This window comes from Rhinatrema bivittatum, chromosome 2 (assembly GCF_901001135.1).
Source record: "Rhinatrema bivittatum chromosome 2, aRhiBiv1.1, whole genome shotgun sequence".
Taxonomy (NCBI): Eukaryota; Metazoa; Chordata; class Amphibia; order Gymnophiona; family Rhinatrematidae; genus Rhinatrema; species Rhinatrema bivittatum.
This window is the reverse complement of record NC_042616.1, coordinates 317,354,571-317,381,593: the sequence shown is the minus strand read 5'-3', so window position 1 is coordinate 317,381,593 and position 27,023 is coordinate 317,354,571. Positions and strand designations below refer to the sequence as shown.

Below are 27,023 nucleotides of genomic sequence, written 5' to 3'. Positions count from 1 at the left end.
TTTTATCTATAACTGTTTTTGCATATTTATATATGTTAAAAATATATTATATATATATATATATATATATGTGTGTGTGTAGGAGTATAGATTCAAAGAGATTTTTAAACATCTGAACTTTTTTATCATTCTCCACACTCCTTAAACCACCTCCGTCTCCGCTTCTGGCCTAAACCAGCCGCAAGCCCCTCCTCCGCACCCTTCCCGCCTTCTCCCAGCGCCCAGGTAACGCTTGATCGACAGTTGCCGCGTCCTGTGATTGGCGGGCCCCCGCCGCGGCCCCGCCTCCTCCTGCCGCGCGCCGCCCGGCAGTGTTTAAGCGTTCCGTTGCCAGGGCGACGGCTGAGCGTGGTCATCTGGGGGTTGGGAGGCGGCGGCACTGCTCCAGCTGGTATCGTTGTTCCTCAGTGTCCGGCGACGTCGGGACCTGAGCGGAGAGCGGACACCTTGCGCTGCACTCTCAGACTCACGTATCCACGCCCCTGCTCCCGGTAATTGCCTGGGTCCGTATGTGTGCTATCGGCTCGTGTGTCATCTGTATGTATTACGTGTGTCAGTCTGTGTATGTGTAGCAAGTTTGTGTGCTTCTGGGTGTATAGTTCGTGTGAGCGTGTGCGTGCCTCACTCTGTGCTTCTGGTATTGCACGTGTGCTACTTTTGGGAGGGTGCGGTTTTGGCTTAGTTGTATTCTTTTTAAGCTCTTCTTTGGTGGATTTTCCAAAGGTTAGTCAACAATTAACTGTGCAGAGGGAAAAATGAGGTTTAGGCTGGTAGAATGACTGAATCCATCTAATCTGAAAGTGTGCACGTAGTTTCACAATGTACTTTTAGCTGCAGTATAAAAAAAAAAGGGAGGGGGGGGGCAAAAAAATCACAAGTGAATCTTATCGTTTCAATAGTCAAGCGTAGGCAATTCAGGCATAGGCAAGATAAGTAACTGCCTAGCTCGCCATATTTAGAAGGTGCCAAATATCCAGACTGGAGAGGAGCCTGCTTGTGCATGCACTGTATGCAACTGTATCTCATGTATAATCATATTGGATAACCTGAAAACCAGGCCTCAGAACCAGCATGGCCATTAGGCGGGACTAGGCCTAGGGCGGCATCACTGGCTGGGGTGCCACAGGGACACGTGAGGCCGCCATTTGCAAAATGTGAAACAAAGGGGTGACAGCAGTCATGGAGCACTTGGTAGGTGAGAGGGGGAGAACTGTAAGAGGGTGACCATAATTCTGTCTACCATTGTCAGAGGGCACATTGGTTTGTTTGTTTTTTTTTGGGGGGGGGGGGGCGGTGTTCCATTGGTCTACCTAGAGCACTATAGACCCTGCCAGACTTGTTTGCATCTCTTAAGGACCACAGCTGTCCACGTCTTCTTTAGGGCCATGTACCACAGAGCTTCAAAGGGGCGCCGCTGTGGCAGTCTGCCTAAAGGCACCAAAATCTTAAATCCTGTCCTGAGCATAGAGAATGTGCAGACTTTTCATCCTGGTTTGTAGATAGTGTACGTTTGTGCTGCATAACAAGCCAATATTAAAACACAGTATAGTCTGGTACCTTGTATTAGAATATTGTCTGGATTTGTGCAGACTAGCAAGTGTGTGCCCTACTGAAAATTGAACCCATAGAGCAGTGGTTCTCAACCATTTTTCTGTCATGACTCACCTGACAGATGATGCTCACGTGCGTGACACATTGCACACTACATTTAACAGCTATACTAAAAAAAAATACTAGATATTATTTTATTGTTGAAAATGATGCAGGAGAAAGATAACATTGTTTAATTTTAATAACTGCTTATAAAATATCATTATTAAATATTTTTTTCACAAAAAATGTAATCTTACTGCATCAGTGAGAAATCTGGGACTGATATGCATATTCAGCACACATTTTTCTTCGATACAGATACTCTCATGCATTTCACTGTTAACCTCAGAAAATTCTGACTTCTGAAGTTTATACAGAGTGGAGTTAGGAAATTTCCCCTTTCAACTCACCATACAAAAAATATATTCAAATTCTGTTATCCCCTCAGTAATAGTACTTCAAAATCCCTTCCCTGCTAGCCACTTTGAGAAATAACATGAAAACCTGCTAGAAAGCCATTTAGAAATTATAGTGCATACAGCCATACCATGAGTACTAATATCCAGGATTTGAACAGCAACAACCTTACCTATGAAAATGCAAGACTGCAAATATAGAACCCAGTACACAGAAACTACATCCTAGTTAGCAGAATCCCTCACTTCTGTCAAACATGCAGATTGCAGACTGACTCTTATCTAATACAAAATAAAAGACCATAAATTATAAACAAGCATACAGAGAAAAACTGAAACTCCAAGAAGCAGGGAGGAAGGGGGAGGTGCAGCAGAACATGGCAGGCCTGTAACATTGCTGGCTGGGATTGGCGGTGCCAGTGATTGCCAGGGTTGAGGGATAAGCAGCAACAGGGAGCAGTGATGAGGAATTTTAAGAACCAGTTCCTTACTCTGCACTCTCCTCAAGCAGCAAGCACATGTGGCTGTTTTAGAAAGTATAGGCTTGCTATGTCAAATTTTTAGTGACACACCTTCAGGGGCGGATTGCCCTATCGGGGGATCGGGCATCCCCCGGTGGGTTGGTCGCTCTAGTCACGAGGTCTGCCGAGCGCGGCTGTGACAAAACCGCGCTTGGCAGACTTCGTGGTATCTCCTGGGCCGGCCTGGGCGGCGAATCCCCGGGCCGGTCGTCATCGGGAATCCGTCCCTGCACACCTTTACCCCCTGGTGGTTGAGAACCACTGCCATAGAGTATAACAAACTAGACAGCAAGATGCCATGTCCAGAGTTCAGCTCCTTCAGTTCAAGTCCAGTTTATTATCGTTAGACTGAGAGATGGGGATTAGTCCAGCTCATCAGGGCTATAATGGCCTGTGTGCATATGCAGTCCTGCTTTTACATGTGAACTGCAAGCACTTGCTACAAACAGACAAAGCCTTCCTTTGATGCCTTGGCCTGGCACCATCTCATCTGGTAACCCTACACCTCAGATGCAGAATTGTCTGGTGATACAGTTTCTTCATGCAGCCCTTGAGCCAGTCTTCATTTTCTGACATCTCATTAGGTGTATTTGGGTACCTGCAGTTCCCATTTCAAATGGAAGAAACAGGCCTACAAATATCACATAGCATTAGGTTGAAAGTTTTTTTTTTTTTTTTTTTAAATCAGGAATTACTAAAAATTGTTCAGCATTGCAGGTGAAAGGGGATTATATAGTGATAACACATTCCATTGCAGACATTTCTATACATTTTTTTCTTGAGGCTTGGAGCCTATGTTTTAATAGGTTTAAAAGTGAGCAGCTTGCAGAGAAAACAGTCCTGCTTTATATTTTGAGATTTGATGGGACAGGATGGATGGATTTTGTCCAAACTTGTTTCTATTGCAGTACCAATAAAAATGAAAGTATGAGACATATAGTCACCAAAATAAATATAACATATATTCAATAATCTGATTATAGCTAACTTGCAGAGTCATTTATCAAAATGCGTTATGGAGTTAACGCATGCATTAATGCCATAATGCATGCGATAATTGTGTTACGGCATGGCACGAATGCAAATTTTTTGGAAGGGGTGGGATTGGGGAGGGGTTTGGGCAGGATTAATTAAAATGAAGGGTAGTATTGCACCATGCAATAGCATAATGCATGCTATCGCATGGTTTTAACACCAGGAAAAAAGAAAGCTGTACCATATGCCTGAAAGGACCATAATGCAATTTGGGATAAAGTTTACAAATTGAATTTTGGCCATTTGGGGGGGGAAGGGAAAAGAGGGAGGTAGAGTGAGAGAGACAGAATGAGTCTCTGGTGAGACCTTCACTGTAGTCAAGTATTTATATCTCTATAGGAGGGCCAGCTAATAGCTTGAGGTGAGGTTTTGGTGGTGGTGTAGGGTTTGGGGCCAGTTTTACATGCAGAGTGAGACGTACGAACAGCACAGTACATCTCGATGAAGATTTGACGTCATTTGGAGTAAGGAAAGTCTCATAAAGTTGAGATTTCAACTATGTTCTCTCGCCTTAGCTTGATGGGACGGGATAGATGAATTTTGATAAGCTAGGGTGAGAGAACATAGTTGAAATCTCAACTTTGTGAGACTTTCCTCACGCCAAATGGCATCAAATCTTCTGCTGTTCGTATGTCTCACTTTACATGTAAAACTGGCTCCTAAACCCTAAACCACCACCAACCCCTCACCTTGAGCTGTTACGATAAACACGCCCTTTTTCTTACCGCGGGTGTTACATGTATTATTATAGCATTTTGATGAATCTAGGGGTTAGTTGTGTACAAAGGTGTAGGCACTCTGGTCAGACTGTCTCAATGGCTCTCTAAGGGAACATAAGCCAACATAACCTGTATGGGGTACAAAGTTAAATACATCTTTCTGCAAATGTTAATGCACAATTACTATTTATTTGCTGATTTTACTGATTAAAAGCATGAAAACAGTGAATATGACACATGCAAAAGTTTGTGCACCGCCTTTGGCAGAAATAACACCTGCCAAACATTTCTGGTGGCCAGCTAAAAGTCTTTCTGTTCTTTAGAATTTTTCCACACTCTTCCTTGCACAACTCTTCTAGCTCAGAAATATTCTTAGGTCTCCTTGTATGCACTGCATGTCTGAGATCTCCCCACAGATATTCAATTAATATTCAAATCTTGGCACTGTGAAGGCCATTCCAAAATCTTCATCTTTCTTTCCTATAAGTACTTCATGGTTGATTTAGAGGTATGTTTCGTTCAGATTATTGCCTTGCTGAAATATCCAAACTCTTTTTTAGCTTCAATTTCTTCTAGGATATGTCAACAGTTAGTTGATTCCATTCTTTTTTTCACCTGCACAATATTTCCCGTGCCATTGGATACCACATAACCCCAAAGCATAATAGGTCCACCCCAGTGCTAAATGTTTGGCAAGGTGTTCTTTTTCTAAATGTGTCACCCCTTTTTCTCCAAATATATCTTGTATGGTGGTGGCTGAACAGTTCAATTTTAGTTTCATCAGTCCAAAACACTTTGTTCCAAAAATATTCTGGCTCATCTAGGTTTCCTTATTTTCCAGCCAGACTAGTCCAGACTGATGGGTTATGCCCACCAACTAGCAGATGGAGACGGAGACTAACAGGCTTGCTGATTTCACTCATATATGCTTCCATGGTGACCTCAGCCTGCCAATATTCTCTGTCTCCAGCAGATGGTAGGCAAGCATCCCATGCTCTGAAGTGAAGCCTGGTTAGGCTGGACAAAAGAAAAAAAAAAGAAATGGATTTGGCAGACAGCTCCTGAACTGTACATGAACATGTACGCACTCTGTCCGTAGAGCAGTGGGGTTCTAGGGCAGAGGCTAGATTAATATAGTTAATTCTTTCTTATCACCTTCCCCCCCCCCCCCCCACACTTTTCTGATTGACTACTTGTCTAAAATATAGGTGAAATGCAGACATAAGATATGCCATACTGGGTCAGACCAAGGGTCCAACAAGCTCAGTTTCATGTTTTCAACAGGGGCCAATCCAAGTTATAAGTACCTGGCAAATGCCCAAACATTAAATAGATAACATGCTACTAATGTCAGCAACAAGCAGTGGCTATTCCTTGCTGATTAATAGCTGTTTATGGACTTCTCCAGGAACTTATCCAAACCTTTTTTAAACCCAGCTATGCTAACTGCCTTAACCACATCCTCTGGCAATGAATTCCAGAGCTTAATTGTGCATTGAGTGAAAAAGGTTTCTCTGATTTGTTTTAAATGTGCTGCTTGCTAACTTCATGGAATTCCCCTACCGTGTTTCTCCGATAATAAACCTTACCCTGAAAATAAGCCCTAGCTTGATTTTCAGGATTTTTGGATAGGGCTTGAAATATAAGCCCTACTCCAAAAATAAGCCCTAGCTTTTAAGTGGATGCGTGGTTCCATCCCAAGACTTGCTGACCCCGCCCCCCCCAAGACTTACCGAAAGACCCTGGGGGGGGGCCCCAAAACCTGGGGGGGCAGACGGGGTTGTAAAAAAAGAAAAAACCCAAACCTACCCCAATCCTTCAAATTTACTTCATTGCAGCCCCCACCCTCCCATCCCCCCCCCAAAAAAAAACTTGCCGAAATTCCCTGGTGATCCAGCGGGAGTCCCGGGAACGATCTCTCGTTCTCAGGCCTTCGGCTGCCAGTAATCAAAATGGCACTGATGGCCCTTTGCCCTTTCCATATTACAGGCTATCGGCGCAGGGTTTGCTCCTACCACGTGACAGATGCTGGCCAATGGCGCCGAATCCCTGTCACATGGAAAGGGCAAAGGGCCATTGGCACCATTTTGATTACTGGCAGCTGACTGCCCGAGAGCGGGAGATCGCTCCCGGGACTCCCGCTGGATCACCAGGGAATTTCGGCAAGTTTGGGGGGGGGGGGGGGGTGCAATGAAGTATATTTGAAGGGTTGGGGTGGGTTTGGGTTTTTTTCTTTTTTTTTTTACAACTCCGTTGTAATTAATCAAATTTGAAGGGTTGGGGCGGTTTTCGGGTATTGGTTTTTTTTTTTTGGGGGGGGGGGGGCAGCCGAAATAAAATTGGCCCAGTCAGCCATATGATAGTACCATGGTTCCCCGAAAATAAGACATCCCTGAAAATGAGCCCTAACCATTTTTTCGGAGCTAAAAAAGAATATAGGACCTATCTTATTATCGGAGAAACATGGTAGTCCTTGTGTTATCCGAAAGAATAAATAACCAATTCACATTTATCCATTCAATGAAGACTGGAAAGTGGTCAGTGTAACACCAATATTTAAAAAGGGCTCCAGGGGCGATCCGGGTAACTATAGACCAGTGAGCCTGACTTCAGTGCCGGGAAAAATAGTGGAAACTATTCTAAAGATCAAAATCGTAGAGCATATAGAAAGACATGGTTTAATGGAACACAGTCAACATGGATTTACCCAAGGGAAGTCTTGCCTAACAAATGTGCTTCATTTTTTTGAAGCGGTTAATAAACATGTGGATAAAGGTGAACTGGTAGATGTAGTGTATTTGGATTTTCAAAAGGCATTTGACAAAGTCCCTCATGAGAGGCTTCTAAGAAAACTAAAAAGTCATGGGATAGGAGGCGATGACCTTTCGTGGATTATAAACTGGTTAAAAGACAGGAAACAATAGGATTAAATGGTCAAATTTCTCAATAGAAAAGGGTAAACAGTGGAGTGCCTCAGGGATCTGCACTTGGAAAGGTGCTTTTCAATATATTTATAAATGATCTAGAAAAGAATACGACGAATGAGGTTATCAGATTTGCGGATGATACAAAATTATTCAGAATAGTTAAATCACAAGCAGATTGTGATAAATTACAGGAGGTCCTTACAAGACTGGAAGATTGGGCATCCAAATGGCAGATGAAATTTAATGTGGACAAGTGCAAAGTGTGGCATATAGGAAAAATAACCCTTGCTGTAGTCACACGATGTTAGGTTCCATATTAGGAGCTACCACCCAGGAAAAAGATCTAGGCATCATAGTGGATAATACTTTGAAATCATCAGCTCAGTGTGCTGCAGCAGTCAAAAAAGCAAACAGAATGTTATGAATTAATAGGAAGGGAATGGTTAATAGAACGGAAAATGTCATAATGCCTCTATATCGCTCCATGGTGAGACCACACCTTGAATACTGTGTACAATTCTCAAAAAGGTTATAGTTACGATGGAGAAGGTACAGAGAAGGGCAACCAAAATGATAAAGGGGATGGAACAGCTCCCCTATGAGGAAAGGCTAAAGAGTTTAGGGCTGTTCAGCTTGGAGAAGAGACGGCTGAGGGGGAATATGATAGAGGTCTTTAAGATCATGAGAGGTCTTGAATGAGTAGATGTGAATCGGTTATTTACACTTTTGGATAATTAAAGGACTAGGGAGCATTCCATGAATTTAGCAAGTAGCACATTTAAGACTAATCAGAGAAAATTCTTTTTCACTCAACGCACAATTAAGCTCTGGAATTTGTTGCCAGAGGATGTGGTTAGTGCAGTTAGTGTAGCTGGGTTCAAAAAAGGTTTGGATAAATTCTTAGAGGAGAAGTCCATTAACTGCTATTAATCAAGTTTACTTAAGTAATAGCCACTGCTATTAATTGCATCAGTAGCATGGGATCTTCTTGATGTTTGGGTACTTGCCAGGTTCTTGTGGCCTGGTTTGACTTCTGCTGGGCCTGATGGACCCTTGGTCTGACCCAGCATGGCAATTTCTTATGTTCTTATGCTCTTAAGTCTTTTCATGATTTGTAGCCCTCTATCATATCCCCCTTTAGCTTTGTCTTCTCCAAGCTGAACAGTATCTTTAGCCTTTTCTTACAGGGAAGTCGTTCCATCCCCTTTATCAATTTGGTCACCTTTTCTTTGTACTTTCTCCAGTGTAACTATATCTTTTTTGAGATCTGGCAACCAGAATTGCACACAGTATTCAAGTTGCGGTCTCACCATAGATTGATACAGAGGCATTATGACATCCTCCATGTTATTTGCCATTCCCTTTCCTAATAATTCTTAACATTCTGTTTGCTTTTTTGACCTCCACAGCACATTGAACCAATGATTTCAATGTAATTCATATATGACGCCCAGATCTTTTTCCTGAGCGGTTACTCCAAATATGAAACCTTACAACATATAAACACAGTTTGTCCACATTAAATTTCATCTGCCATTTGGATGCCCAGTCTTCCAGTCTCGCAAGGTCCTCCTGTAATGTATCACAATCTGCTTGTGATTTAACTACTCTGAATAATTTTGTATCATCTGCAAATCTGATAACCTCACTCGTCATACCTCTTTCCAGATCATTTAGAAATATATTAAAAAGCACTGGTCTAAGTACAGATCCCTGAGGCACTCCAGTGTTTACCTTTTTCCACAGACCATTTAATGCTACTTTTTGTTTCCTGTCTTACAAAAGTATATCGCCTCTTATCCATGACTTTTTAGTGTTCTTAGAAGCCTCTTATGAGGCTTTGTCAAATGCCTTCTGAGAATCCAAATACACCACATCTACTGGTTCACCTTTATCCACATTTATTCACCCCTTCTAAAAAATGCAGATTTAAGAGTCAATACTTTTCTTGGATAGATCCAGGCTGACTGTTTCCAATAAACTATGTCTATCTATATGTTCTATGATTTGGTCTTTAAACTGTCTATCTATATGTTCTTTGATTTTGATTTTTAGAATAGTTTCCATGATTTTTCCTGGTCTATAGTTTCCTAGATCACCCCTGAAATATGGGAGTTACATTGGTCACCTTCCAGTCCTCAGGTACAATGGGCAGTTTTAATGATAGGTTACAGATTACTAGTATAGAAAAGCAATATATTCAATTCACTAAATATAAACATAAACCACCTTCAGTATTGTATACTGCTCTTTGGCCTGGTATCAGCACCACAAGTTTTCACAATGTGTCTTATGATAGTGCATCTACACAAAGCGGAAGTGTATCTGTTTCCCTATCTGGTGGATTGGTTGATCAAGAGCATGCATCAAGGCTGTGCTTCAGAATCAATGAGCAAAATTATCTGAGTGCTGAAGTTCTTCGGTTCATTGTCAACTTCTTGCAAGTTCAACTTGACACCATCATCTCAATTGAAATTTATAGGGACACTGCTAGGTATACCTCAAGTGAGAGCCTTCTTCCCACAAGAGAGTATTATCATGTTGATATCCACTGAGGAGAAGAAACGAATGAGTCAACAGTATGAGCATGGGACATGTTGAGGACATTGGGCCTCATGGTATCAACAGTGAATATTACTCCCTTGACACAACTTCACGTGAGAAAATCCCATTGAACTCTCAGATCACAGTGGGACCAAGTCACTCAGGATTTCTGGAAAGCATCCGCATCACTCAGCCTTTAAGTGATTCTTCTCTGGTGGCTGATTTGATACAATCTGGCCAGGGAGTACCCTTCCTTATTCCTCCAGTGCATATTATCATAACCATAGATAAATGTGGGCTAGGGAACCTATGTAGAGAGGCACTGAACCTAGGGCTTTTGGTCTTCTCAGGAAAAGCTTCATCAGATAAACTTCCTACAACTAAGTGTGGTAGGATACAAAGTTATCCTCAATGGACAACCAGGAGCTGTGTTCTACATCAACAAGCAGGGAAGAATGAGATTGTACCTCTTATATCAGGATACTATCCAGATATGGGGCTGGGCTATTTCTCAGAGAATGGTACTTGGCACCACATACTTGGCAGATAAGGTGAAAGTCATGAGTAAGGTCCTGGAACTCCACAAGTGATCTCTGGACAGGGACATAGCAAACAGTATTCTGTGAATGGGGCACACTTGTGATAGTTCTGTTTGCTTCTCCTCTGAACGGAAAGGTTCCACTAGTCTGCTCCAGAAGAGGGACTCAAGGCAATCTAGCCTTAGATGCCTTTGTCCTAAATTGGGGTCAGTGTCCGTTGTAAGTGAATCCTCCAACTCTTCTCATGGCAAAATCTTGTTGAAACTCAGAGACTGAGAGTGTGCGATTCTCATAGCTTCTGTGTGGCTGAGATAGATTTGGTTCCCACTACTCTGGAAAACCCCGGGACTTACGCGAGTCCCGGGGCTCTGCGCGCGCCGGTAGGCCTATTGTACATAGGCGCACCGGCGAGCAGGGCTCTTAAAATCCGCCCCATAGTTTGTTTTTTTTTGTATTAAATTGTTACCGTACTATGATGGCACATGTTTAATTTGTAATCTATAACACCAATATTTACATTTTCGTGCCTTGCTGTAAACCGTTGTGATGGTTATTTATTTATTTATTTATTTTTATTTTTTCTATACCGATGTTCCTGTATACAATACATATATTGCACCGGTTTACATGGAACTGAACTGTCGCCTCGGGGCGGAATACATTATAACATTATAACATGTTGACATAGAACTTAAGGGAGAACGTTCATGAACAAGGTAAACTGAGGCAGGGTGTAAAAAACTATGTACATTCTGGGTTTGAGAAGGTGATACTGGGTACACAATCATAAAGAGAATGTAAAGTGATGTAGATAGTGACTGACTCTTCAACAAGTTTTAGCTCTCCGGGAAACGACGGTATAGAAGAGTTAAAAAAAAATAAATAATAAATAAATAAATAACACATTGGTGGACCGCCTCAGCCAGTCTTTTCAGCTACACGAGTGGTCCCTGAACCCAGTGGTGGCAGCCGACTTGTTCCATCGCTGGGGCACACCAGAAATGGATCTATTCGCCTCTCCCCACAACCACAAGGTGTGCAGCTTCTACTCCCTGGTTCTGGGGAGGGACCAACCGGCCTGCGACGCATTCTCCCTTCACTGGGGACAAGGTCTCATGTACGCGTATCCGCCTGTCCCGCTCCTCTGGATGATTCTGACGAAACTGCAAGAGGACGGGGGGGGGGGGGGGGGGGACGACCATGATCCTGATGGCACCCTTCTGGCCAAGGCAGTGTGGTTTCCTCTGCTCTAGGATCTGTCCATGAGTGCACCGCTTCCGCTGGGGGCGGCTTCCGACCTCCTCTCGCAGAACCACTCTCCACCACCCAAACCTCCAGGCCATGGCCCTCATGGCGTGGATGCTGAGCGCATGATCCTCCAGCCCTTCCAGCTCTTGGATGGTGTCTCCAGGCTGAGCATAAGAGTATAATAAGATGTGCCATACTGGGTCAGACCAAGGGTCCATCAAACCTAGCATCCTGTTTCCAACAGTGGCCAATCCAAGTCACAAGTACCTGGCAAGTACCCAAACATTAGATCTCATGCTACTATTCATTATTGATTAATAACAGTATATGGATTTTTCCTCTAGGAACTTTGCTAAACCTTTTTTAAACACAGTTACACTAACTGCAGTAATTGCATCCTCTGGCAATTAATTCCAAAGCTTAACTATGCGCTGAGTTAAAAAGAATTTTCTTTGATTTGTTTTAAATGAACTACTTGCTAACTTCATGGAGTGCCCCTTAGTCCGTCTGTTATCTGAGAGAATAAATAATTGATTTACACTTTATTGCATCAACCCCTCAGTTAGTTGCCTTGACCTCATCCTTTAGCAACAGCTTGATTGTGTGCTGAGTGAAAAAATACTTCCTGTGATTTGTTTTAAATCTGCCAGTTGCTAGTTTCATGGAGTGTCCCTTAGTCCTAGTGATGTTTGAAAAAGTATATAATCATCCCCTATTTACCTGTTCCGCCCCATTTATGATTCTATACATTTCAATCATATCCCCTCTCAGTCGTCTCTTTTCCAATCTAAAAGCCCTAATCTCTTTAGCCTTTCTCTCTTTGTCCTTTTTTTTTGTGACCTCTGTAGTTTTTCTAGTTCTGCTGTGACTTTTTTGAGATAGGGCTTACCAAAACTGCACATAGTACTTACTCAAGATGTTATTTTTTATTATGATATCCTTGTTTTGTATTAATTGAATTATGTGCGTTTTATTTTGTACATCGCCTTGGGCCTGGTGCATAGGCAATCAAGACATTTTTAATAAGCATAAACATCTGTACAAAGGCAATATGATATTCTCAGTTTTGTTCTTTATTCCTTTCCATAAAATTCCCAACATTTTGACTCGATCAAATAGTAAATACTTCTGTTTGTATTACCTTATGATGTTTTCTCCTTTTTCGCCATTAGGAAAAGTATGAGACAAATAAACAAAGAGAATTCTGGAGCCCAAAGCCGATATTCAACATGTGGTAAGTGTACATTTTTTTTCTAGTTACTACAGGGTCGAATTCTCTAAAATCAGGGTACATAATGAGTTTTTAAACAATGGAGTCTTCTTTGTATTATTGGTGTATGTTAGCTTGAATATGAAGCTGTGGTTTAATAAAAATCATTTTCTTTAGGCACAGATAGGATAACAGCCTTTATAAATCAGACCGTAAGTGCTTGTTGTCAGGCAGCAACTGCTAAGATTTGGACTAAATATGATTTAAAAAAAAAAAAGTCCCAGGCAAAATAACTGCATTTTGCTCCTCTTGAGATCCTTTCCAATTTAATCTTTTTGCAATTCTACAATTTGACAGTTGTGATTGCATTTTTCTCATTTGTCTGAAGACGCAGATTGACTAAGTCAAGTGTGTCACTTGACTGCACTCAACACTGAAGGGATAGATTCTTTCAGAACTTTCTGGAAAAGGCAAAAACCTTTCATTGCCAATGCATGTTTTCTTCTTATTGCCTTGCAGAGCTTCAGAAGTAGTTCTTCTTTTTTTGGCTCTTCTGCTTCAACCCCATTGTTACAATTTGTGGCTCACCCGAGATGGGCCACTAGCCTCATTCCATGGCCCAGAATGTTAACGACCCCTCGCTGCGGCAGAATGCTGCCAAAGCCACCTTTGAAGGGCCTGTGGCGGGAAAGAGCTACAGCATCCGACGATGATGTCAGGATTTACAGCCCTACAAAAGGATCTCAGGGACCACATTTCTTTGCCTCAGCAACAGGTCGACTACTCCTTTGTGTGTAGTGTGAATTGCTGTTCTCCTGCATGCCTACCTTCCAGTGGCGTGCAGTCAGGGCCTTCAAGGGATTCAGTGAATCTCCAGGTCATAGGCATCGCTACAGGGTGGCAAGTGCCACCCCAAATTTATACATAGGATCAGGCAGGCTTAAACGAAAACCCTGCTCAATCTGATCAATGCATCACATCTAGTTACACCTCCCCCCACCTCGTAATGGGAAGCAGGAGTCGCATTTATTCAAATGTCATCTCCTGTTGCTGCAGGGCCAGTCTCGCAGCTCTTAAAGCGAACCAGCCCACGGCAGCAGGAGATGATGTTTGAATAAACGCGATTCCTGCTGCTGCCCACACCATGACTCAGCAGGCCTTCAGGGAGCCTGTCCTACGATGGCTGAAGAGAGAGATTAGATGTTGTGGCCACCAGCAGACCTCATTCTGCTGACGACCAGAGAGAGGAGAAGGGCATAGTGGAACTCAGTGGATCCCATCCCTCTGGCGGCTAAAGAGAGAGGACACAATGGCTGCCAGCAGATACCATCCCACTGGCAGCTGAAGAGAGTAGAAGGATGGGGTGCTGCTAACAGACCCCATCCCGCTGGCGGCCGAAGAGAAGGTTGTGGTGGTCGCCAGCACACCTCATCCTGCTGCAGCCAAAGAGAGAAGGAGGACATGATGGCTGCTAACGGACCCCATCCCGCACACGACTGACGAAGAGGCCCAGGCCCTGTGTGTGTGTGTGTGTGTGTTTATGTGTGTGTGTGGCTGGATGGGTGGGTGGATGACTGCTTGTGTGTGTGTGTGGCAGGATGATAGCCTGTGAGGGTGGATGCCAATGGGTGGGTGAGTGTGGCTGGGTGAGAGGGGGTGGGGAGGGGTGCATGTGTGATCACCTGTGTGAAAGTGTGTGGATAACTACCTGGGTGGGTGGGGGAGATCCTGGATGTGTGTTTGTGGGTGGATGAGATCTGTATATGTTGGGTGAGAGGCTGTGTGGTTGTGTGTGTGAGAGAGGCTGCGTGTGTGTGTAGGGATGGGCGGGTGACTGCTTGTGTGGGTGACTGCCTGTGTGTGTGTGACTGCCTTTTTGTAGGTGGGGGTGAGAGCCTGGGTGGGTGAGAGGCTGTGTGTGTGTCTGGGTGGGAGCCTGTGTGTGTGTGTATGTGTGACTGTGTGGTTATGGATGTGTGACTGCCTGTATGTGTGTGAATGACTACCTGGGTGGGTGGGTGAAAGCCTGGGTGCATGTTTGTGAGTGAGAGGCTGTGTGTATGTGTGTGGAAGGTTGAGAGCCTGTCTCTGTGTGGGGAGTTGGGTGAGAGCATGTGTGTGTATATGTGACTGTGTGTTTTGGATAGTGGGTGACTGCCTGTGTAGGCTTTTTTGGATGAGAGCCTGTGCATGTGCACGTGTATGTGTGGGTGAGAACCAATGTATGTATGTGTGTGTGTAGGAGAGCCTGTGTGTGGGTGTTTGTGTGTGAGGGAGTGAGAGCGTGTGTGTGTGTGTGTGTGTGTGTGTGTGTGTGTGTGTGTGTGAGTGAGGGGATAAAGTTTGTAGAGCTCTCCATCCCCCAATCCACAACATTCTCAGAGTGGCTGGAAATCAAAATATCCCAGGTATGAAGAAAGGGAAATATTTTAAATCCTTATTAGTTTCATTATTGGTTGTTATTTGATATGTTTTCAGTTTTGAAATATTATAATGGTATTTTGGGAAATTTTATAAACATTTTTTATGAGGTTTTAATTAATGGATGTTCTGTACATCAGTTTTTAAATATTTAGGGGTAGATTTTATAAATTTGCGCACAAGCGTACTTTTGTTCGCACATCAGGCGCGAACAAGAGTACGCGGGATTTCAATAGATACGCGCGTATCCATTAAAATCCGGGGTCGGTGCGCGCAAGGCTGCCCAAATTCGGCAGCCTGTGCGCGCCGAGCCACGCAGCCTGCCTCCATTCCCTCCGAGGCCGCTCCAATTTCGGAGCGGCCTCGGAGGGAACTTTCCTTTGGCCTCCCCCCACCTTCCCCTCCCTTCCCCTACCTAACCTACCCCCCTGGCCCTATCTAAACCCCCCCCCCACACACCTTTGTTGTACAAGTTACGCCTGCTCGAAGCAGGCGTAACTTGCGCGTGTTGGGCCGGCCGCCGGCGTGTCATGGTCCGGTCCGGAGGCTGCGGCCACGCCCCTGGAACGCCCCCGATGATGCGCTGGCCGCGACACGCCCCCCAGGAAAGCCCCCGGGACTTACGCGTCCCGTGGTTTGTGCGCGCCACCGAGCCTACTCAACATAGGCTCGGCGCACGCAGGGGGAGTTTGGGCCAGGTTTTCGGGGGGTACGCGCCTATCTTACGCGTGTACCCCTTTGAAAATCTGGCCCTTATTCTTTTTATTAGTATGTTTTTATTTTTATGATTGATATTTTAAAATTCTTTATTTTGTTGTTTGTTGGTCTCTTATTTTGCCTATGGTAAGGGTCTGTCTGTGTTCTGCACATGTGATCAAGGCAAGGGATTCTGCTGGTTTATAGTTTCTAGGGTTCTACAGCAGTCCGTCTTGTTTTTTTTTCAATAGGATGTGTATTGGTCTTCTAGGGCCTGATGTAATATTTACAATGCTACTCTTTCCTGGGTAGGGTTGTTGCCTTTGAGCCCTGGGAGTTAGTGCTGTGTTGAAATGGCAGATTTCCTAGCATGTAGACAGATGGACTCAGGACCAGTGGGTTATGATCCCCTGCCAGCAGTTGGAGACGGAGCAAGCTGATGTTGCAGTATATATACTCCTGCAGTGACCCCAGCCTTCCAGTATTCTCCGTCTTCTGTAAATGGTGGATGTGCATCTCCCTATTGATCTCCCTGGATCTCCCTGAGGCCTATCTTCTTATTCCCATCCATTTGGAACACCAATGTTTTCTACGTTTTGCGGTGTTGGGGCACCATTATCAATTTCAGGGGCTGCCCTTCGGTCTAGCCATAAACCCCAGAATGTTTTCCAAGGTTATGGTGGTAGTAGTGGTAGCGTTGCAAAGAGATGGGATCCTGGTGCACCCATACTTGGACGAATGGCTGAGTTGAGCCAAGTCTCAGAAAGAGAACCGCCTGATGACCAACAAAGCAATCTCCTTGTTGCAGGAGCTTGGTTGGGTGGTGAACTTGCCAAGAGCAGTCTTCAACAATCCCAATCGCTGGAGTATCTGGGGGATCTGGTTCGACATGAGGCAGGGCAAAGTATTCCTGCCAGAAGTTTGGATTCAGAAATTGATGTCATGGGTGTGTCAGTTGGTGAACAATATATACCCGTCGGTATGGTGCTATCTGCAGGTGCTCAGCTTGATGGCAGCAACCCTGGAAGTGGTGCCATGGGCGAGGGCACATATGCATCCTTCTCAGCTCTCACTGTTGTCTTGTTGGAACCCACAGTCTCAGGACTATTCGGTTCGGCTCCACTTGCTAATGGAAATCTGTTCTCGCCTCCAGTGGTGGTTGCAGGAGGCTCATCTGTGAAAGGGAGTTTCCTTGTTATCCCTGGCTTGGTTGGTACTCACGACAGATGCGAGTCTCCAGGGTTGGGGAGCTCACTGTCAGGGGTTTTCAGCCCAAGGACATTGGAATGCTGAAGAGTCCCTCTGGAACATCAATTGCCTGGCAGCCCAGGCAGTCCGGTTAGCATGCTTGCAGTTCAGCCACAGGCTGCAGGGTCAAGCTGTCCACGCGACGACAGTGACCTACATCAATCACCAGGGAGGAACCAAGAGCCAGCAAGTGTCGCAGGAAATAGACCAGCTTCTGGAGATGATCTCAGCCTCTCACATTGCAGGAAAAGACAAGTAAGAGCAGACTTTCTCATCAGGGAAAGTTTGGACCCAGGAGAATGAGGCATTTCAACTGATAGTGGATCACTGGGGTTTTCCATTCCTAGACCTGTTGGCAACTTTTCACAATGGGAAGGTTCCTCGATTCTTCAGTCGCAGGAGAGATCCATGGTCCCTGGGCATAGATGCTCTCATTCAGGTCTGGCTGGAAGACAGGTTGCTTTATGCCTTTCCTCCGTGGCCCTTGTTGGGCAGGATAATTCGCAAGATCGAGGGCCACAGGGGGCTAGTACTCCTGGTAGCACCGAACTGGCCCAGGCATCCATGGTGTGTGTATCTGCGAAGACTCTTGGTGGAGACCCCCCCTTCATCTTCTGCCGCACCTGGATCTATTGCAGCAGGGACTGGTTCTTCACGAGAATCTGACTCAGTTCTGTCTTATGGTTTGGTCCTTGAGAGGGCTTACCTGTTGAAGCATGGATATTCTTCTGCGGTGATTGCCACCTTGCTCCGCACTCGAAGGTTTTCCACTTCCTTAACCTATGTGCGAGTTTGAAGAGTGTTTGAGGCCTGGTGCGAGGAGCGAGGTTTTCTTCTTCTTTCAGTTAAGATCCTGCTCATTCTGCAATTTTTGCAGGATGGGTTGAATAGAGGTTTGGACCTTACAGGTTGTGGCTCTTGCCTGTTTCAGAGGCCCAGTGAATGGTGATTCTTTATCGTCTCATCCTGATATGGCCCGTTTTTTGAAGGGGGTGAAGCATGTGTGGCCTCCCTTGAGGTTACTGGTTTCATTGTGTAGTCTTTAATTTGGTGCTGGATTTCTTGATGGGCCCTAGGTTCCAACCACCTCATGGTCTTTCCTTGCGGTTATTGACCTTGAAGATGGTGTTCCTGGCTCTATGTTCTGTGCATTGCTTCTGAGTTGCAGGCCTTGTCTCTCCGGGAGCCATTCCCTCAGGTGACTCCAGGGGAGTTGCAGCTGCATACTGTTCCATCCTTCTTGCCTAAGGTGGTATCGGCATTTCATTTGAATCAGTCCATTTCCTTGCCGTCCCTGGATAAGGTCAGGGACGTCGAGGAGTATTGCCTCCTGTGTCCCTTGAATGTCAAGAGACTTGTCGTGTGGTATCTGGAGGTTTCTGAACCTTTCCATAAGATGGATCACCTGTTTGTCCTCCATGGTGAAAGTAAGCAGGGTGAACCAGCTTCGTGGGCTACTATAGCTCGCTGGATTAAGGAGGCGGTCACAGCCGCGTACGTGGATGCTGAAAAGCCCTTGCCTACTCAGGTTCGGGCTCATTCCACTAGGGCTCAGGTAGTGTCATGGACGGAGGTTAGATTGTTGTCTCCCGTTGACATTTGCCAAGCTGCGATGTGGTCCTCCTTACATACTTTTTCCAGGTTTTATAGTCTGGATGTGCAGGCCCGGGAGGACACAGACTTTGCATGTGCAGTGTTGACTGGACCACAGGCAGCCTTCAGCCCTGTTTGGGAGTAGCTTTGGTACATCTCACAGGTCCTGAGTCCATCTGTCTACACGCTAGAAAATGGAGAAATTACTTACCTGATAATTTCGTTTTCCTTAGTGTAGACTGTGTTGTGTTTGTGGCATATTTGTGGACTCTTAGTCGAAGTGGCGATGACTCCTCCCACAGGGAGGGGCCCCGTGGGGAACCACAACGATATGCTAGACTCTAGTAAGCAGACACTGAGAGGAGAAGACTTTATTATACTGCTTGTGAATCTTGCCCAAGGAACGGACAGTGCTGTAGATCAGTGGTATCACAGTAGCTCAGACAGTCTCAGTAGTAGTTAGTCTCACCCAGATGTAGCAAAGGTCCGGTAGTGATCCGCAGCGTGGGATAAGCTGAGAACCTGAAGGGTGGAATAGGAAGAGCTGGAGCGTACCGAGACTCACAGAGTGTCAGTGCTGTTAATTTCCTTCGGCAGTAGAATGAAGAGAAGGACCCAAGGTCCAAGGTGCAAGATACCCTGAGCAGAGTAGGCCCTTGAGGAGCAAGTACCTAAGAGCGCCGAGAGTTCCTGAAAGAAAGCAGACAGGACCCCCGAGGAGCGAGTGTCCTTAAGGTTAGATAGTTGAACCCCGAAGGGCAGGTAGAAGCAAGAGGCCCCCGAGGAGCGGGTACCCAGAACTTCTTTTGGAGTGAGATACCCCGGAGGGCAGAGAAGAATCCAAGCGAGCAGCTTAGAAGCAGTCAGAGTAGCAAAACCGAAGTCCTTGCTAACTCGTTGGTTTGGAGCGGAGCCATCCATTGCTCCTTCCATATGACAGGGGCCGACCAATGGCACAGGTAGCCCCTGTGACATAGTAAGGTCAAAGGCTATTGGCGCCATTTTGAATACCGGCAGCCGAGGGTGTGAGTGCAGGAGATGGCTCCCAGACCCCCTGCTGGACCACCAGGGAGTTTTGGTAAGTCTTTGGGGGATCAGGAGGGTGGGGGGTTGTAGTTAATTCAATTTTAGCTGGGAAACGAATAAGAATTAATGCATGACCGTATCGGGGGCCCCCTTGCCGAATGCAACATATCTGCCCCCCGATGAATACGAATCCTGAATGCAATGTATGGCGTCCCTCTGCACATCCCTAATAACCGTATCCTTGGCAGGCTAGCTTTTATTGGAGCCTTGTAAGTATTATCCAGAAATACTGTACGTGAGATACTGAGACAATATAGGACCCGTCTTTAGATGCAAATATCTCTTATCTGACATCTGAAGAAGGGACTTAAGTAGTTTTAAAAGCTTTTGTACAATATTTTTAGGTACATGTATTGTTTCATTTTACAGATATTTTAGGCAGTCTGGCTTGTTTTGTTTTCTGAATAGGAGGTATATTGTTTCTTTAGAGCCTCATATAATATCCGCATTGTTGACTTTTCATAGGTAAGGTTGTAGTTTGAGTGCTGGCAGTTAGTGCTGTTTTTTGGTATAGGAAGTTTACTATATTGTAATTGTTTATTCATGGCTTTCTGAGGGCCAAGCCCAACCCATTACATGTTATAACAGGTCGAATGCCATATGGGGTCTATTTGTCTTGAATCTAGGGGAGAGAGGGTTGAGGGAGTGAGACTACTGTAGTCTGGGGGGGGAAGGAGGATGGATGGGCAGCACATGTGGGAGGGGAAAGGGACCGAGGGAGTGAGACTGAATCCCTTGCTATAAATGTCACTGCATGCCATTGCTGCCTTTCTCCATCCAGCCCAGGCTACCTTCATCGGTCCATCCTTGCCTATCTTCGTCTGTCCTGCCCAGACACCTTGTTTATGTCTCTTGTGTAAGCTCATCTCCTCATTTTCTCATACTCCTTGGACTGACTTCTTCTTTTGCCCCTAGTCTGGACCTCGACTGTTTTTGCCTGCTGCCCGTCTCTGACCTTAACATATCTACTAGATAAACAAAGCTTGATCGACGTGCCGCAAATGCGCAGTAGAGAGCAGCTCACACACACACACACACACACAGGCCCACTGTAGCTTTGCTGTTGCTACACATATTTACTGTCTGCCTCCATCTCTCCCTTGACAGGCAGGTCTGGTCTCAATCTGGTTGTCTCCCTCAGGCTCAGTCAATCACCTCATGCTGCCATGCGTTTTCTGTCGTCTCTCCTGCTACTGGCTTTTGCAACCAGAGGAGCCAGCAATTAGTTAAAAAAGTTTATAGTGTAAAAAAAATTAAAGAAAGCCAAAACCACCTTAGCAAAATGGTATCATGTACAAATTGTGTGGTATACAAGTGTAGTGACTCCCCTTTTTTGCCTTAACCTCCCTTACTGCCCCTCCATTTGTAACAGTAATTTATATAGTATGTTTTGTGACAATAAATATATGTATGAGGAATGTGTGTCAGTGAGAGCTTGTCAGAGCATATGTGTAAGAGTAAGAATGTATGCGAGGGAGTATGTGAGAGGGAGCGTGTATGTGATAGAACATGTGAAGGAATATGTTAGAGAGGGAGCTTGTCTGCATATGTTATCTGTGTGTCCATCCATGTGAGAGAGAGGGACAGTGTGTGTTTGATAATATATATGTGTGTATATGAGAAAGAGGAGAAAGTTTGGGCGTCCCCTTCACCTCCTCCTATCCCCTAAAAATCCATGGCAATTGTGAGGTGACTGGAAATCAAAAGTTCCCGGGAATGGAGAGCAAAAGGTTTTCAAATCTTTATTAGTTTTATTTATTAGTGTTTTTTTGATGGGTCTGTTGATTTGAAATATTTAATTGATATTTGGGAAATTGTATAAATATTTTTTAAGTTTAAAAATTTTTTACATTATTGAATGTTCTATTCATCAGCTATTTTGAAATATTATTTCTCACAGGACAAGCAGGATGGTAGTCCTCACATATGGGTGACATCACAGGATGGAGCCCAATCACAGAACACTTCTGTCAAAGTTTCCAGAACTTTGACTGGCCCCTACTGGGCATGCCCAGCATGGCACTAACCCTGCAGCCAGCAGGGGTCCCCCTTCAGTCTTCTTTTTTCCGCGCAGCAGTAGCCACGTGGTTAAAGAGCTCTGCAGAGATTCCTGACAGGAATTTTCCTCACGGAATTACTAAAATTTAATTTACCCCATAGGGTCCCTCCTTCAATTTTTTCAAGCTGCGGTACTCCGGTAAGTTTTTTACCCTTTTTCCGTCGATTACTGTCGAGTTTGGCCCTCACGGCCTACCGGCTGTCGACTGTACTGCGGCTCAATTTTTTCTTGGCCATGGAGTCGGGGTTCCACCGGTGCCCAGACTGTAATTGCACCATGCCCATCACAGACCCTCACAAAGTCTGTGTAATGTGTCTCAGATGTGAGCACGATGTCCTAACCTGCACCAAATGTGCTCTTATGACACCAAAAGGTCGCAAGGCTAGAATGGAGAAGATGGAACTTCTCTTCCATGCTCAAACCCCGACACCGTCTATTGCATCGACGTCGTGAGAACCGGCACGTCAACTTCGCGCCAGCATCGACCTCTGGCCGGTGACCGTCCGGCATCAACGACTTCTCGGCCTTTGACACCCTCTACTCCCCCTCAGGACTGAGGGGATCGTAGAGATAAACATCGCCACCAGCATCGAAAGTCTCGGACCATCGCGGGAGCGAAATCATCGACCTCGCCATCGTCTGAGCCGCCGTCCAGAAAAGGCACTGATCTTTTCGGCGACTGGGTCATCGAGGCAACCCTTACACGACAGGGTATCGGGAGCCGCGACTGCGCCTTTAACGGTGGTCCCTCCGGCTAGGCCTCTGCTTCCTTCTTCTGTTCCGGAGCCAGGGCTGCTTGCTCCAGGTCTCCGAGAAGAACTGGACTGGATGGTTCAGAAGGCCATCGACAAGGCGATGCATCAACTCCAGTTTCCTCCGGCACCGGTACCGATTGCGGAACCGACTACTGACTTGATTCCAGCAGTGTTGGCACCGCTGCTATCGAGAATAGAAGCGCTTATGGCCGCTTTTTCACCGATGGACCCCGGTGCCCTCCCCGCTTGCTTTGTCATCGGGAGGAGAAACACCGTTCAACATCCCTCCATTGGGAGTTCTGCCGATGCCTCAGCCGTCAATGCCAGTACGTCCGTCGGTGCCACAGATCCACCCATCGGTGCCCTCGATGCCTGCACAAGTGCCTTCGATGCCCTCATCGGTGCCTCCAGTTATTCCTTCCAGTCCTTCGGAGCCTCGACCAAGACCTTCAGGGATCCCACTGCCCCATCCTCCTCTAGTCCCTAGAGGAGCAGGTGCTGATCCCTATGACACCTGGACTGATGATTCTTCACCAGACACCGATGATTTGCCTTCACCACCTTCACCTACTGAAAGCAGAAAGCATTCTCCTCCAGAGGAGCTTTCCTTCATCAATTTTGTGAAGGAGATGTCTGAATTGGTTCCCTTCCAATTACAGACTGAACAAGATGACAGGCATCAAATGATGGAGCTGTTACAATTCCTGGATGCTCCCAAGGAAATAACCTCCATCCCTATCCACCAGGGTCTTCTAGATCTCCTCAAAAAGAACTGGGAACATCCTGGCTCTGTTCCTCCAGTCCACAGGAAAGCTGACACCACCTATCTCATTCAGTCAGTTCCAGGCTTTTGCAAACCTCAATTGGATCACCAATCTGTGGTTGTTGAATCTGCCCAGAAAAGAGCAAGGAGATCAAAACCTCACACTTCTTTTCCCCCAGGCAAGGAACGGAAATTTCTAGATGCCATTGGTCGCCGTGTCTTCCAGGGATCAATGCTCATCTCCAGAATTGCCTCTTATCAGCTCTATATGACCCAATATAATAGGGTCTTATTTAAGCAGATACAATTCTTAACAGATTCTCTGCCTCAGCAATTTCAAGAGCAACTCCAAACCCTAGTAAACAAGGGCTTTGAGGCAGGCAAGCATGAGATCAGATCATCTTACGATATCTTTGACACTGCTACCAGGGTATCTGCAGCTGCTATTTCGGCAAGACAATGGGCCTGGCTCAAGTCTTCCGACCTTCGGTCTGAAGTTCAGGATAGATTGTCTGACCTCCCCTGTGTAGGAGACTGTTGTGTTCGTGGACCCTTGGGCTGGTTGGAACAGAAGATGGAGTGCCGTGGAGGACCACAGCGAATGTCCCAACCAGGAGGCGGTTCGGAAATTCGGTGCTGGCTGACGCTCTGGTCTATGGAGAAGTCCTCTGCGACCAAGGACTCTCCCTCCTCTGGACGGATGGACGGTGTAGGACCGAAGAAGAAGAAGAGGATTCTTCACCCTGGAGACCGGCACTCCCCCGGGAGGAGCCCTTAGGAGTCCAGCCGCTGGGACTTAAGAAGCACTCTAACGCCGCGGGTTAAATGAGAGCCCGCAAAAAAAGGTGTTTCGCAGTGAATTCGCCGCATCAACGTTATTGAAAAGATGACCCGTGATTTCCCCTGAGGCAGGACAACTGTCCGAAACATGGCCATGTCGGGACTTATGGGACTTGATCATCATTTTTGGATAAGTATTCCTTCTTAATCATGCGGTACTAATTGGGAGTTTTCCCTATAATTTTCGTACGGTTTCTTTTAAAGAAAATTAGAAAAATTTAGCAAAACATTTGCAGGATTTATTAAAGCAAATTAGACCCGTATGGTAAACGAGAATTTATTTGAAATGTCTTACTCGTGAATAGAGGGTCTTACATTAGTATCTTGGTGATAGAGTGCTTTCTATTGAAATCAGACCAATACATTTATTCCTTTGTCATTTGTTTAGGACTTGGTGTAACATTTGCATGGATAAGATTCTTACTGTTTGAGTCCTATTTTGTTATGGGAAGTTTACTATGTTAGAATACTCATGGCTTTCTGAGGGCAAAGCCTGTACCCAATATATGTTATAACAGGCTCAATATATTTATTTATTTATTTTTGTTTTTTTAAATACCGATCTTCTTGCATTGGATGCAAATCAAACCGGTTTACAGTGAAACAATTCAACTTGCCTAAGAGCATTACATGGAACAAAGAACATGGAATAAAATAAGAGTACTTGTGAACATTACATAAAAAAGCAAGGAACAATTAAACATTTAAACATTTAGACGCCTTTGGTAACAATTCTTATACAGAGTGTGAGTAAATGTGCCATTAATGTTAAAACGAAATCAGGTGAATGATTGACTGGAATTGAGAAGGAATACTGGGACGGTAGAAAGAGGGCAGAACGGGGAAAGGGTGAAAGGGTGGAGGGGCGAATAGAAAAGAAGGTGTAAGATAGGGGAGGATTTAAGGGTGAATTAATAACAAATAAAACCAATCAAAGTTGTGGTGGGTGGTACATTGTGGTCCTTCAAGGAAATGCAAGACTGAAGAGCCATATATGGGTTCCAAGTGACATGATATAAAATAATATGCAAATTTATGCAAAAGAGGGGGAGGCAATAAGCACATCTACCCTCCTGCCCTCAAGTGTCCAATCACGGTCTGAGGAAAAGTTGGCAACCCTAGAAATGCCTCCAGTCCTTGTATTATCTGAAAAAGTAAATAATTGCTTCACATTTACTTATTTAAGTCCTTTCAAGATTTTGTAGTCCTCTGTCATATCCTCCCTCAGCTGTCTGTTCTCCAAGCTGAATAGCTCTAACCTCTTTAGCCTTTTCTCATAAGGGAGTTGTTCCATGCCCTTTATCATTTTGGTCACCCTTCTCTATACTTTCTTCAGTGCAACTATATATTTTTTGACATGCAGTGACCAGAATTGCACACAGTATTCAAAGTGCAGACTCACTATAAAGTGATACAGAAGCACTATGACATCTTCCATTTTATTTGCTATTCCTTTCCTAATAATTCCCAACATTCTGTTTGTTGTTTTGACTGCCCCATCACCCTGAGCCAATAATTTCAATGTAATATCAACTATGACGCCTAGATCTTTTTCCTGGATGGTAACTCCTAATATGGAACCTAACATCGTGTAACTACACCTCTGACCTTAGCCTGGACCTTGACCATTCCTGCCTGTTGCCCGTCATTGATCCTAGTTTGACTCTGGACTTATGTTCTCACCTTCATCACAGAGATTCTCACCTAAGATCTGCTGGACCCTGGAACTCAAGAGTTCAACCCAAGGGAAAAGAGTTTGGTATAGGTGAAGCTCCTTACCAGTCTCTCCCCAGCGTAGTTTTTCCAGCTGTCGGTAAGGACGTACAGGGTCTCCCCTATAGGTTGAGCCAATCTTACCACAACAGTAGGGGTCCACAACCCTTACACCCATATAATTGCCCTAATTAGGTTATTCATTTATTTGGAGGTTTATAGTCTGTTTTTTGGAAACCAGTAAAGCATTGTATAGCAAATAATGTAACAAAAAACTATAACAAAGTAAAAGAATCATGAAATACATAATGCACACAAAACATAAAGTAATAAAAAATTACAAGTTTACAATTAGAAGAACCAAAAATATAATAATCCTAAAACTGAAAATATAATAACAAAAATAAAGAATAAAAGTCAAAGAATGGAATCTCATCCATAACAATGAAGGCCAGGTATATAGACTTCTCACATTAAATATCCCACCCACAGTAAACATTGAGCCTCCACTATGAGAAATAACCTACAAAATAGCATACAGGATTAGCTGCAATAGTATAGATACTTTCAAAATAACCACACACAGTACCACTAAAATCTGTAAAACATAGAAAACACAATCTTATCAAGATGCATGATCCAACAATAGAAAAACTTCAAGTACTTTAACGTTCCTTTGCAATCACAAAAAATTAAGAGCGCTTACCAACCACTAACTAATAGAAAAAGCTGTTCTAAAAAATGGAGTTTTGACCTGTTGTCGAAAGTGTAGGTAATTCTCCATTTGGACTTTGTTTGGTAGGGAATTCCTTAAAAATGAAGAGAGAGCAGAAAACAAAACCATTTTTAGTTCTCACCTATCATTAAGCTATGATAGGGCTATACTGTGAGTTAAACACCCTTATCGCACGTTAAATAGAAGATTTTGTGCAAAAAAAATTCACATTGGGGCAGATTTTAAAAGGGTTACGCGTGTATATTACACGCGAAACTCCGAATACCCGCTCCTGCGTGCGCCGAGCCTATTTTGCATAGGTCCGGTGATGAGCGCAAGCCCCGAGACGCGCATATGTCCCGGGGCTTGAAAAAAGGAGCAG

At 44.7% G+C, this 27,023-nt stretch overlaps 1 protein-coding gene across 4 annotated transcripts in view; it reads left to right on the top strand.

Annotated features, from left to right (window-relative positions):
* Window positions 1-335: 335 nt before the first annotated feature.
* Window positions 336-27,023, top strand: part of C2H7orf57 (chromosome 2 C7orf57 homolog) — a 277,665-nt gene continuing 250,977 nt past the window's right edge. For 3 of the 4 annotated variants that reach the window (XM_029589760.1, XM_029589758.1, XM_029589761.1), the window contains exons 1-2: window positions 336-491; window positions 12,715-12,776. In XM_029589760.1, the coding sequence (XP_029445620.1) occupies window positions 12,722-12,776 (55 nt within the window). In that variant the 5' untranslated portion in view covers window positions 336-491; window positions 12,715-12,721. Of the gene's footprint in view, window positions 504-12,714; window positions 12,777-27,023 lie in introns of all 4 variants that reach the window. The other variant, XM_029589759.1, reaches the window with a different exon arrangement.